We start from the raw sequence: 14,351 nt of genomic DNA, 5'->3' as shown, positions 1-14,351 counted from the left end.
AGTAAGTGGTGAGCTGCAAGGAAGTGTGTCTTTCAGTTTGTGATGTGCACTAAAGTTGGACCTTAACACAGCCTATTGCTGTCACCATGTGTTTGTGTGCACATATTTGAAAGTAACAGAGAGAGCAGTCCAAACAGGAGATGTGCTTGACCAAATGTTGTTTTAATTACTTCCTATTTGTTTTTAATCAAAGACACTAGTTTTTGTGTGTATCATCATGACACAAAGGTATCAGTCCACCCCCACTCTAATGGCTTCATTTATCATCTTTTACATCACATCTAGTTTTTTCCTAATTATGAATGTAGTTATACATAAATACACTTTTTATTTTATTATTTTATGTACAGAGTAACAGATTTTGTCACAATATTTCCAGATATGTGTATCATTCTGTGTACATTAGCCTCCTTTGATCCCTCATGCCCTCTCTTAACCTTCTCACTTGTCCTTTTCTCCCCCAATTGGCTCCTTTGTGTCATATGTGTTTCCATTGTCAAATCCAGGTTCCATATAGAAGAAAATGTTTGATATTTATCTTTCTGAGTCAGGTTACTTTACTTAACATAAGACTCTGGTTCTATATGTTTTCCTGCAAATGACATAATTTCATTCTACTTCATGGCTGACTAAAATTACCTTGCATACATATATACCACATTTTGGGTTGTTGTTGTTTTATTTGTTCGTTCATTTTTCTGTTGAGACAAAATCTCACTATATAGTTCTTGCTAGCCTGAAATGCACTGTGCCTGTCTCAAACTCACCAAGAACTGCCTGCTTCTGGAGTGTTGGGGTTATATTTATGTGTACCACCACATCTTGTCTCATCACATTTTCTTTACCCGGTCTTCTTTTGATGGGCATCTAGGCTATGGGTGGGCATCTGGGCTCTTAGTGGGCATCTGGACTGTTGATGGGCATCTAGGCTGTTGGTGGGCATCTGGGCTCTTGGTGGGCATCTGGCTAATAGCACATATTACTGCTGTGAATAGTGTCTCAGTGGGCGTGCAGGTATCTTATATTCTGCCTTAGATTCCTTTAATGGAATTTATTTTTTTATAGAGATTTATTTATTATGTATACAATGCTCTGCCTGCATGTGTCCCTGCAGGCCAGAAGTTGACTCCAGGTAGTTGTGAGCCACCATGTGGTTGCTGGGATTTGAACTCAGGACCTCTGGAAGAACAGTCAGTGCTCTCAACCGCTGAGCCATCTCTCCAGCCCCTGAAATTTGTTTTTTTTTTTTTTAATGTTTTGAGGAACCTGCAATAATTTCTGTACTGACTATTCTAATTTCTATTTCCACTGATATTTATGAAGGTTCCTTTTTATCACATCTTTGCTAGCATTTGTTGCCATTGGTTTTCTTGATGGATAGTAGTCATTCTGACTGATGTTGGATAGAATCTTGGTATTGTGTTTATGTGTTCTGATGGCTTGGAATATTGATTTTTTTTCATATAGTGTCCATTTGTATTTTATTTTTTTGAGAAATTTCTGTTGAGTTGAAAAATAATTTTCCTGTTTATTGGTTAGCCTATTGATTGATTGAGTATTCAGCTTCTTGATGATGCTTTTGATGGTTGGGAGAATGTTGAAATAAAAACATGCATATGGTACAGACTGACATCAAACTTGTGATCTCCCTGCCTCAGCCTCTCAGCTACTAGGATTACAGGTATGTGTCACCATGCCTGGCCTCCAGCGGGATTCTTTATTTAAAAAAAAAAAAAAAAAAAAAAAACCTTGAACTTTGGGAATTAATACAAATTCTTTGGAATTCTTTTTACATTTTTGGTTTGGGTATTTTCCGAGGAATTGCTTTTATATAATTTTTCAAAGAGTGCGTGACCCAAAGGTGATTTAAATAATGGTAATGGAGAAGTCAGAATCATGTAGAAGAGTAGGGTGTGGGGTACATACTGCACCCTATGTCTTTAATCAGTCAAAGCTGTCTTTGTAGTCCTCTGCTGCTGCCCTCACTCAGGGCTACAAGAGTCTTGGGATGGGGTGTTGGTGCGATGCCATTTGTAGGCTACTTGGAAGGAGCTGAAGCTACTGCTGCTTTTGCTTAAATAAAAATGTCTCCTATCCCATTCTAATTGTAAACACTGATATATATCTTTGTAGCTACAGCCTTGTTGCATAAGGCCAGGACTATGGAAGTAGAAGGAAGATAAACACAGACTCTAACCCTCACTTAGACAAAAGTAAGGCAGAATGCTGTTTGGGTGATACCTTGCTGGGAGCTGCCCATTAGCCCAACATAAACAGTTAGAGCAGAGAGTTGTGCTGTCTTTCAGTGTTGTCTGTGGTTGGAGGTCAGGAAGTTGTTAACAACTGTGAATTAGAACCTGACACTCACTTGGTCTGCTGTCATTGCAAAGGCCCAGCTTGTATACTTAAAAGATACACAAGTTTTGACTTAAAATATACATACCTTCTGAGGTTCACTCTGATTTCAAAACACTTATTTTTCCTGTTTTTTCCCCCCAGAATTAATATACAAGGAGGTGATGGACTTGGAGGAAAGAACCAAGAATGGAGTCATAAGAGGGCAGCCATCTCCTTTAGGTTGGTTACAATATAGACCCGTTGTGGTTGTGATTGCAATTTACTTGTGTTGTAATCTTCAGTGCCCTGGGACCTGCAGTTCTTCACCTTGCTCACTCAGTTTGCTGGTTACAATTTTATAATTAAATTTGAAAGCACTGACATACTGCTGTCTCTATATTGTCTCTGTCATACTGATTTAACCCTGCCTTTATTGGCCTTACTTTAAAGAATTCTCTTTGCATTCGCTGTGTTTTGATTGGAACAGCTTTCATTTGGAATAAATAAAAGCTTCACTACAGAATTTGCTGCACACGCACGCCATCAAGTACTAGTGTTGTTTTAGTACTTTTGTCACAGTTGGAAACAAGCTTTGGGTGAACCTCTTGTATCTGAGTGCTTTGTTCATCATTCTGCAGAATGGGGATTATCTCAGCCCCTGAGATGTGGTTCAGTAGACTTTCTACCTGTTTGCTTTCAGCATCTTGGGGCCCTGAACTCTATCCACTGTTTTTATTCTGGAAATGTGTTCTTGAGAACTTTCATGTGCTTCTAAATTACCCTTATTTAGTAAGCTTGTGGCTTGAAAGTTGTTACCTGTTATTTAAGGTTCCTCTTAATCAAAGTGTTGCTCTTTTGTGTTGACTTCTGCTTTGCAAGATATTTCAGAAGTATCATTTTGACATTGTGGGGTTTTTTGGTTTTTTTGTTTGTTTGTTTGTTTTGTTTTTTTTGTGAGACAGAATCAAAAGTAATATTTTCTATAGTATTCTAGTTCTCGAAGTTTGCTTTTATTCATTTGGCTCTTTGAGAATTCTCTCCAACAAAGGGCAAGGTAGACAGTTTTATATGTGTTCACAACTCTTCTGGAATATACCCTGAGGCCCATTCGTGAATCTTGCTATAGGGCCATTCTCCACTTTACTTGAGCTTCTGATTTCTTGTCTTAAACTCACAATGCAGTAGAAAGGACAGGAGTATAGGTTTCTAGGTGTTTTAAGAATTCTTCCCTCATAGCTTGTGTGAATGAGAGAACACTAGCGTTAGGTTCACTATAGTTCGCACCCCGTAAGCCCAGGAGAAGTAGTATGCTGACACTGGAGGTGGGCAGCACAGTAACTGATTTGCTGTTTTGTTTCTCATAGCACAGGTGCAGCAGTGATCAACGGCTCTCAGCACCCATCGTCTTCACCGTCTGTCAATGATGTGTCTTCAATGTCCACAGATCCGACTTTGGCCTCGGATACAGACAGCAGTCTAGAAGCATCTGCTGGACCTCTAGGCTGCTGTAGATGACTACTTGGGCCTTGGGGGGGTGGGAGGGATGGGCAATCGGTTAGTCATGGATAGAACTGCTTTTAAAAACAATTCAGTGGTCATATTTTTGAGTGATTTTTTTCAGAAAATGTAGAATTCATTTTGTAGTAAAGTAGTTTATTTTTTTTTTAATTTCAAGTGTTGTAATTTAAAACCTAAGTTGTGTTTTTAAACAGCAACAAAACTGTATTGTATTTTTGCTGTAATTAACTGTATAATGTAAACCTAATTATTTTATCATGGTTTAAATTTTTTGCATATTTGCTTTATCTTATGCTGCTGATTTTTTTACTGAATTTGTAAGATTTTTGTTTATCAAAGCAACTATTATGTGGTGACTTGCATATATCATGAATTATTTAAGATGTTTATAAGTTTTTTATTAGAATTTATTTCAGATGTTTGTTCATGATGCTATCCTTAAGGGTTATGTGCTTATCAATGAAATAACCCCAGAGGAGTAAGGGAAAATAACCTGTAGCCAGTTATATTCAGGAATAACTACTGTAAATGATGAACGTGTCAAGAAACCTCCAATATTTGTTACTTGCCAATCCCAATTTAGTTACAACAATTAGTAGGCAACCTTACCTAAAGTTTGGCAAACACCCTGCTCTCTAAATGGCAGGATAACTCAGAGCATGTCTTTAAAGAAGCTGAGCACATCCTACTACCATTTGGAGCTCCCCACCCTAACCCAACAAAAGCTCAAATCAAGAATTGTGGTCTGTTCTGAGTTTTGTAGCATGCTCAAAGCTTTCGATCAATTGTATACAGTCAAGAGGATACTTCATGAATATACATTTCAATGCAAATCAACAGCTGTTTCCCTTGTACTATCTATGAGCCTGCTTCTATATACACTGAGTTAATCTCAGGCTATAGGATAGGTCCTGGCATTGGTCAAGAGTCTGGACGTCTCTTTTGTATAGCTTCTGGCCTCTGGACCTTTCCCAGTTCCTGTTCTTTGGAGGGTCAGTCTGTTGAGCACCAGTTTTTGGTGTTTCTGGCCATTTGATTCTACCTGTAGCATAAGTCTATTTTTACTAGCTGTCAGGAGGTTCCAAAGCCTACTTAAATTTGTGTAGGTGATGTTTAAATGAGCAATATACCGTTCATCTGAAAATAGTAGCACACAGCCATATGTAGGATGTCATTTTCTAAGGACTGTTTCTTCACAGTGAGCAGAGCAGGCATAGTGGTGGTTCTTCAGTCTTTGATTTTTTTATATCTGATTTCCAATAGACTACACAGTGTGGACGTTGAGTAGTGTAAGAATGGTGCTGCTCCTGACAAGTGTGTGTTAACTGTTTACATTTTCTATCTACAGAATCCTTTCTCTGTAACTGAATTTTCCTAAGTAAAATGTCATCAAGGTCTCATTATTTCTGAAATGATGTCTGTAATGCCCAGTCACCTTTGGTATTGTCTGGAACAAGAGGGATTTCATGGATTGAACTGGGAAATACATACTTCCTGAGCTGCAAGGTTGTAGGGAGAAGCCATTTGGAGCTCACAACCAACAGGACTAAAAACAGGCACAGCTCAGCAAATTTCTGAAAGTTTGCTTAGCTTTTTGCTTTTTTTTTTTTTTTTTTGGTATATTTAGTGTAGAATTACCTTTGAGTAAGGTATTTTTGGTCATTGTTAATGTGCAATACTTAAGATTAAAATACATTAGCTTTTTTATACTTTGAAATATAGCAAAGTTAGTTTATCATGATTTCTAGCTTACCACCTTTTAGTGATTTCTTTTCTCTACATTTAACATGGTACATTAATTTTTATTAGGCAAGTATGAATTTGAGACTATTATGCCTCTTGGTCTGTAGAAATACAAGATTGGAGTCAGGATTTTAGCAGAAATTGGAGCGTGAGTGTGCTCTTATTTTATATTAGTTCCACAGCTAACTGGCTTTGTTTTCCCAGGATAGAATGTGTCACTATTGCACTTTAGCAGCTGACATGCTTCGTTAGTTTTCTGTATTTTATGTTTGATTGCTGAGAAGCCATCTTTCTTGATGCAGATTTTGGTTAAGTGAGAAATAACAGTTCTAATTGTACATTTGTTGTAATTGCCAGCTCCTACTTGCCAGTCATCATGTTTAAGTTTCAATGCTTAATGTAAACTAAAATACTTAACAAAATTATACCCTAAAAGTAAGTTCTTTTTGTTAAATGTGTGTGCCCTAGCTTTTTAAGATTCATTGTTTACACAGCTCCCCCTCTTTGCTTAAACCTGTTCACATAAATATTGGTACTTTTAGGATCTTAAAGCATTTTAAGTATTTTTTTAAGAATTTAGAAATAACATTTCTGTCTAGCAGTACTTGTTCAGCCATCCTATAATTTGACTTTTCAATTATATATGCTTTAGCTACCTGTTGTTTTACTGTCCAAAAGTTGTTTAACTGAGAATTAGACTAGGAAAGAGATATGGATTCTTCCTTCCTACATGTCTTCCTGGTTAAAGTTCTCTTATCCCTACTATACTGACCTTCTCTAAGATGACCATGTTGTTGGGATTGCTTGTTATAAATAGAGCATCTCAACTCTTTCATGCTATTTGCTAAGTGGTTTTTACTGTGTCATGCCATGCTGCTGAGTGCACACCAGGAACAAAGCCCAGTGCATTCACACCCCACTTGTAAGAGAAGCCGTAGTCCCTACCAGTACAAAGAAGCTTGATTGTGTACAAAGCAGCAACTTTCCTGTAACCCTTCTGGGCTCGTCTCACTCTGTTGACCCCAAGACATGGAGGCAGAGAGGCCTACTGACAAAATGAGGAGCAGGCGAGTGAAGCTGTTTCCTGAGTTACAAATAGAACTTGGTTTATACTAGGTTTACACTATTGGCCAGTTTCTGCCACACACATGAAGACAACCATCAGTGTTGCCTAGGCACTAGCCTGCACAACATTTTGAGGTAAAAGCATAGTCTATTTTCAGAACTATTGTAGTTTGTGAGTGTTGCCCATTAGTCACACATTAGCTGTAGGGTGGATGCATGATGCCCCAGGACCCCACTAATTGTTCCCAGTGAGTAGCAGACCCAGCACCGTCTCATCAGTAGCCCTCTTCAGCATTGCTCCATGGCCTGTTAGATTTTAGTGCGCATCGTGTTTCTACTGATCTCTTAGGCTTTTCCTGGACCACAGGAAGCAAATTTGTCTTAATAGCACAACAGATAGACGAGATAAAGGGCATTGAAGCAGAAATGTGTAGTTGGGGTAAGATAGGAAAACTTGTGTCCTAATTAATTTCAAAGTAACTGCTCTTAGTCAAAGTGCTCTTAAGGGGAGTCTAGTAAGAGTAACCTTCTGGGCATTTCTGGGTTAGATTCTCGTTACAAAACTTCTGAGAAATAGTACCTGTGGATTCGTTTTGCACAATGTCCTATTCTCACAATGACTTAAAATTAAACTAGGTTTTTATTGAACTACCTCACACTGATTTTCTATGCTTTCCCAAGTAAGCTGTTGCCCTTAATGTTAGATCCTTTACTGAGTGTGAATTATAAATGTGTGTCGCATACTTTATGATCACTGTTGACAAAATACCAGTAAGTATGTGAAGTGCATGCCTTGCATCAGTAAGAGACAGTCCTGTGTCGTCTTCCACTGTGTCTGGGGAATTGTGCTAGCTGTGCTTATTGACATCATCACTGTTTTTGTAAGAAACCTGCTCAAGATATCAGTCCATGCTTCACATTTTACAAAAGGAGTAAATCTTAGTAAATTTTACGAAGAAATAAATTACTTTTGTAGGCCCAATATTTGGTATATTTTTGAGAAGCTGTTAATCTTATAGCTGAACGATGAAGTTAAACTGAAGTATCTGTCTGCCCAGACTGTGACATCTATTTTCTCATTACAGTTTATCCTGTTAATAAGGTTTTAAACCTGCGAACCTAAGGGTGATAATTAGAATTTCTTTCTCTCTCTCTCTCCCTGTCAATGCCATTACTTCTTCGTCCTCCTTTTCTGTGTTTGTTTTCCTCTCCCTCTCCTCTCTAGACAAAACAAAATGGGGCACTTTGTAGGGAATGCTGAGATCATTATTGTGGTTTACGTGTTCATGCCCTAGTCATTAAAACATGCACCACTGGATGTAAACAGTGTTATCTAGTATGTCAATTGGTTATAATATTTTAAATAAAAAAAAGTGGTATGAAAGTAAGAGTTTTTCATTGAAAGCAAAACAAACTTGTGGTTTTTCCAGGTGGTTTTAGGGTTTCCTGTGGATTGAAGTAAGATTATCAGTAGGGCAAGTGTCTTAGATTTGGATTGTACTACACACATTGTTATCGTGGTTATCACTGCTGGTGTATAGTTTGATCTAAGTTTGCTGTTCTTGTGTCTGAAATCACTAGAGAAACTTTAAAAAAGGAACTTGCTTCAATGCCCTTGATCTAGTAACTGTATAAAACAGCTGCCATTGTGGCCACTTGGCAAAAGTTAGTATCATCTGTATCTGTCAAAGCAAGCAGGAGATTTGAGCTTGGAGCCTGTGTCTGTTATGTGTGCAGGGTCTCAGCATTGCCGATGGGTGAGCTGCATGTAGGTGGACAGGGTCTCTTCCTGAGTGCTAAACAGCCTATAGAATTTGACATCAGACTGTTAGCTGCAGACTTGTTTTTAGATGAATGATCAAGATTTCCACCCAGTTATAAAATGTAGTTCTTTGTTTGGTATTACATATTTTAAAGTATTGTTTTAAAAATCTGTCGGATATATCTAAGTGAGGATGGTTTACTTGTACTGGTTTTGTGGTTAAAAATATTTTACATATTTAAGTAACCACTATTTGAACCTCATTTGAAAATAAGATTCTTCAAATATGCTTTGAAAATGTTCAGTTTCTAACACAAGTTTTATTTCATCAGTTAATGAAAACATATTGTGAAACTGCTGGGAATTGGAGTGAGAGGAGTCAAAAAAATGTATGGAGAGCAAAGTCAGTGTCAAGGGAATGGGCAGATTCTGAGGAGAGGAAAGGAGTATTGTGCAAAGGAGGCGAGCCTTTCTGTGAAATGACTTGAAGAGGAAGGGTATTCCAAACTAAAAGGAAAGTCACAGGTTTAAAAGTAAGTGCCGGGTTGGAAATGAGGACTGATGGGCAAGGCTTAGGTGTACAAAGATAATAAGACTGGAAAGCTGGGGTTCAGAATTGGAGCACTGAGCAGGAACACAATACCAGGCCTTGCTTTCATTCTCTATAGTCAGAACCCATTGCAGATGTGAGATGAGACTTAGGGTCACTTATGAGGACAGATCCAGTTAAGCTGGAGGTGTGAATATGGGCCTGGAAGCCAGATACCTTGCTGAGAGCAGTGAGATGGAAAAGAGGGCTCATTTAAGCATGTTTCCAAGCTTGGCATGGGGAGCTGAGAGATGTTTTGAGCCCCTTATTGCTCGGGGACCATTCATTACAGTGGGTCTGTACCCAGTTCATCTTAGGACTTGTACCTCCCCCTCTTTACAGGGTCTATGATAGAGGGCATGGCAGGTATGGCGTCAGCTTTCTATTTGTCTTAGGAAGGGGACAGGTGATTTGCACCCTAACTAATCTCTGGGTTTCCCTAATTTTATGATTTCCTGCATGAGGCCTGTGACATCTACTTATCCCTGCCCTACACCATCACTTGGTGGACAGTGGGGAAGGGAGACACTGCCTAGTGAGTAACATGCCTGAGAACACCCAGGTTATCTGATTGCTGCGAATGCTGGACTGACCATAAAAAAGCACTTCAAAAGCAGGCTAGGAAATGGAAAGAGTCATACGGATCAGAGTGGACTGAAAAGGGAGAAGCCAATTTGTATGTGCCCCTGGCAAGGTGAAGTCCAAGCATCCAGGTTTGCTTGAAGAGGAACAGTTGAGTACCCTCAGGCAAGTCTCGGTGGCACTGTAATGTGCTGTGCTTCTGCTTCTGTCACCTGAAAGTGGTGTGCTCTCAGGGTGTCTGCTGATTGTGTGTGCTCTTATGAAAGGCAGTGGAAGCCAGTATAACCTGGAAAGAGTCGGAAGTGGTGTAGCAGAATGCTGCCCTGAAAGGAAAGCATTTTATGCCGTCCCACTTCAGAACGACCGTATCCCAAACCCTGAGCTGCCTTCTCCATGCCCCACAGTCCCAAACAAGTGGCTGGTAAGATTTCCTTGAAAGACGTACCACAAGGTCAACTTTGAGTTTTCGTGGAGAATTGGAGCGTGCTGTATTCTGGTGCTTTTTTGTGTCACTCCCGCCAGATCCTGTCAGCTAAACCACCCTGTTGTATATACACTATTGTACTTTGTGTCCTGTACGCCCACACTTGTCCAGGGGCAGTCATTCTGCCTCTGCGAGCCTCCGGTTATCCCTGTGTGGAAATCTGCCCTCCAGGAATGGTGTGGCTCTTGGTATCTCTATGTCCCAGCAACAATAACCTAAGATTCTCACAAGGTGGAGGATGGTTGCTGGGCAAGTGCACTTCTCCAGTGGGGTAGCTGCCTCTAAGTTCCCTTAGTTAAGATCACTAGGTCAGTGAGCTAGACTTGGGTGGAGTTAATTCTTTGATCTGGAGGTGCATTATATGTAATAAGTGGATGTCTGTTCATGTCTTCCCTAGGAAGTCATGCAACATAATTGCATAATTCTTGCTCACTTTAAAAGAAAACCAAAGAAGTTTGTGTGTGTTTGGTCAGAGGACAATTTGCAGGAGTCAGTTCTTACCTTTCACCTTGCAGAGCAGAACCTCTCGTTCCTGAGCTGTGCTGCCGGCCCAGGCTACCTGGCTTGAGAGCTGGGTCATTCCCCAGTCACCTACCGCCTCCCATCTTATTGTAGCATGCTTGGGTTACAGCTGGTAACTACCCCGTCTGCATGTTTTGCCCTCATGCTTGCTCACTTTGTTCTCACTCCTGTAAAGATGACTGAATAAGGCAGCATGTTCACCTGATCTTTGATGATATCCCATGCTCTGCTACTGATTCCTTACCCCACAGATAATGGTGTTAGATGGAGATAGTTAGCATGCAAGTGCTGTGTAAGCCCATGACAGACTTCTGACATGCAGCATAGTCTTCAACATGTGGCACGAGACTGCATACGATGTGAAATTATTGCAGCAATGGAAGTGTAACACTCCAGACTTGAATCCTGGCCTCCAGAGTATATGACCTTACCCACTCCCTGGTATTCATTGTTTCCTCATAAAACAGGGAGTCACAAGTCACTGTGAAGGCTCAGCATCCACACAAGGTTGAGCAGTATATAGAACACCCTTGGCAAATAGTTGTCTTTGTAACTTTCAGCTAGAGGTTCAGTCTCTAGAGGTCTTTACAGTTCAACTCATCATTTTCACTCTCGCTTGAAGAGTAGTCAGGTCTTAAGGTAAATATGTACCAAAGGAATCTGATACAGCAAACACTACTTCCCTTTGGTGTTCTGTGCTGGGAAGTGATTCTGACATCCGGAACTCAGCCTAACAGTGCAGCAGAGCCAGTAGACTAGGCATCCTCAACCTCCACATCGCTTGGGTCCTGCCGCTTGTTTCTAACACTGGACCAACAGACACCAGAAAGTAACTGAAGGAAGAGGAGAGGATGCTGATAGGGATGTCTCAACTCTGCGGGGCAGCTTATAGCTGCTGCTGGCTGATGTGGGGTAGCACCAGGGTTGTGATATACAGCTTCAGGAATTGATAGGGCTAGGCTGTGATATTTCAAATCTGACTCCAAAATGCAATTCCTAGTTTTCTAGAGACAGGTATCAGATGCCATCACATACATACATTGATCTGTGCCAGAAGCAGCAGCTCTCAGCTGCCAGTTGGTTATACCCACTGCTGTCAGGCCCTGCTCTGAGGGCAGGCCTTCATCTGAGAAGGTACTGTGGTCACATATTTCCTCTTCTTAGGAAGCTAAGGTAAGTGGTTCCTTCCTTTGCCAGGACCCCAGAGACAGCTATAGGTATCTCCCCTGCCTGTCTTCTGGCTCCTGTGTCTGCTCAGGCCAGCTTCTCAGTTCTACCATTTACTGACTCTCAGTAAGGTCTGTCTCAGGTTCACCCCTACTGCTCTTAAGTCAGTATGCCACCAGGCCCTGTTAATGTCTGCCTTTAAAAGTCCCTGCTTCTCTGCATTATCTACATCAGAATGTAGAAGGATGTGCTGGCATTTCACCCCCACCCCCTGTCTTCCTCCTCTTCAGCCTTCTGCTGGCCTCCTAGCATCAAACGTACAGGCTTTATTTAAATGCAAGCCAGTTCATGTCAGTGGAGTGAATGCCTGCTTGCTTGCTCCATCTGCCCCCCTGCAGGTCTACCCACCAGCAGCTGCATTCTTCTACCTGCCTTGGTCAGCTCTGCATCACTATGATGAAATACCCTGGGTAATTAGCATATTTACTTAGGCTCACAGTGAGGGGAAGGGGGTTAAGCCATAATTTGTTAACTAGGATGCTTTGGGCCTATGGCAAGGTAGCACATCATAGTAGAGGACATGGTGAACAAAAACAACTCCATGAAGCAAAGAAAGGAGAAGGGACCAGAGTTCCCAAATATCCTTCAAGGGTACCTGGCCGTCAGGGATAGTATCCAAACTGTCAAAGCATCCCAAGCTCTTCTTGCTTGGGGGAACAAGCACTCCTTCACAGATGTTCCTCTTGGACTGGGCACTGCCTTGCCTGCCTGCCTGTTGTCTGTGCCCATCGTTGCAATCTCTGTTCACGTGTTATCTTGGAAAGGCTTCCTGGTCAGCCTCCCCCAGGTCTCTTACTCAGAGCATGTGCTAATCAGATGTGTTTTGTGTTCTCTATGTTTCCTATGGTCTCATACATAACCTATCGGGGCTTAAATACTACTTTCAAGCTAGCATCTCCACACAGACCAGTAGGAGGGATGCAGGCTGAGATCAGCTTCTGACTTTTAACTTTACTGCTTGTGTGTGGTTAGACCATGTCCTTAACTTCTCAATGTTTCCTCTTCCTCAGTTTACATTGTCTGCACCCCTAAAGAGCAAATGAGATATGTGTGCAAGGTCTTGGGACCTGGAATGGCTACCCTCTGTAATACCATCGTCTTTTAGGCGGGAAGGAGGAAGATTCAGGGCACAGTTTCCTCACTGTCTCACAGCATGGGGAGGACAAGCCCAGACTTGTAGCTGACAAAGATTTCTATGGCCATGCCTTCCATCTTTACTATAGACCACAACATGTCCTGAGATGGCATGGGTTCAACTGTTCCAGACCTGACTGGAAAGGCTGGGACTCCTGGGGCAGGGTGGGCACAGGGATAGGTGGCAGTGGCAGCAGAGGCAGTAAAACATGCTGTTAAAGGCTCAACAGGCAGGACGACATGAGCACATGGATTCCATTCCCAAATCTTACTGTACTGGTTTATCGTTTAAGCAGTTAAAGAAGGGCTCATCTTTCTGGCTCATTCCATTAAAATTATAGTCTTAAAATACAGATTTCTCTTTCCTAGGTGGGGTGCTGGGCGTCAAACCTATTTGTCAAACTTAGTATATAAGCCAGCCTTTTACTTTTCCATGTAAAATTTCTAGTTTTCTGTTTCCCCTTCCAGGAACCTAGGGCCTTGCACCTGCTAGCCAAGCCCTAGAGTGATTCCCCAGCCCCTACCTACAATTTTCAGTATTCTCTTTAAAGTCAAACCCAAGTTTTACCTTTATTTGTGTGTGTGTGCACTCATGCATGCATATGAGCACATGTGCATGCATCTGTTCCATGTGTGTATATGCATGCTAAGAAGTTGGCTTGTGCTGGAGAGATGGCTCAGCGGTTAAGAGCACTGGCTGCTCTTCCAGAGGTCCTGAGTTCAATTCCCAGCACCCACATGGCAGCTCACAAATGTCTGTAACCCAAGTTCCAGGGTATTCGACCCTCACACCAGTGAACATAAAATAATAATAATAATAAAAAATTTTAAAAAAAAGAAGTTGGCTTGTTCCTTCTGCCATGTGTATCCAAGATATTGAGCTGATACCTGATAGACTTGACAGTAAGCACCTCTTACCCACTGAGTCATCACACAAACCCCAAACAAGATTTTAGTTTTTAATTTTATATGTGTGTAGGCTGCATGTATGTAAGTGTACTACCAGAAGAGGCCAGAAGCAGAGGATAGATCCCACTGAACTGAGGTTACAGACCATTGTGAGCCACCTGTAGGTTCTGGGAAATGACCCCTGGTCTTCTGGAAGAGCAGTAAGTGCTCCTAACCAATAAGTCATCTCTTCAGCCCCCAAAACCAAATTTTAAACATGTCTGAAGTAACCTGTGATCTTTTTAACCAGCTTTCACTTCACCATGATTCATCCCTGCTTAACTTGGTAATGTTTTTAGCAACGGCCTCTGGTCTTTCATTGGTGTGGGAGGTCCTTCTGTAAATGTTGCTTTTATTGGTTAATGAATAAAGACGCTGTTCTCAGCCAATGGCTTAATAGAACATAGCCAGGCTGGAAGATATATATATATATATGGAGA

General features: G+C 41.1%; 1 protein-coding gene across 6 annotated transcripts in view; it reads left to right on the top strand.

Moving 5' to 3' along the window:
- Mapk8 (mitogen-activated protein kinase 8) overlaps positions 1 to 7,311 on the top strand; it is a 66,213-nt gene extending 58,902 nt beyond the window's left edge. For 4 of the 6 annotated variants that reach the window (XM_041662514.1, XM_041662513.1, XM_041662515.1 and 1 more), the window contains 2 exons: positions 2,500 to 2,577; positions 3,707 to 7,311. In XM_041662514.1, coding sequence (XP_041518448.1) covers positions 2,500 to 2,577; positions 3,707 to 3,852 — 224 coding nt within the window. In that variant the 3' untranslated portion in view covers positions 3,853 to 7,311. Of the gene's footprint in view, positions 1 to 2,499; positions 2,578 to 3,701 lie in introns of all 6 variants that reach the window. The other 2 variants (XM_041662517.1, XM_041662518.1) reach the window with 2 other exon arrangements.
- Positions 7,312 to 14,351: the final 7,040 nt, after the last annotated feature.

Source organism: Microtus oregoni, unplaced genomic scaffold, assembly GCF_018167655.1.
Source record: "Microtus oregoni isolate MIOR12 unplaced genomic scaffold, Mior012 000013F_ref0000133, whole genome shotgun sequence".
NCBI lineage: Eukaryota > Metazoa > Chordata > Mammalia > Rodentia > Cricetidae > Microtus > Microtus oregoni.
The sequence above is the reverse complement of the archived record's forward strand: the minus strand, read 5'-3'. Positions and strand labels throughout refer to the sequence as shown.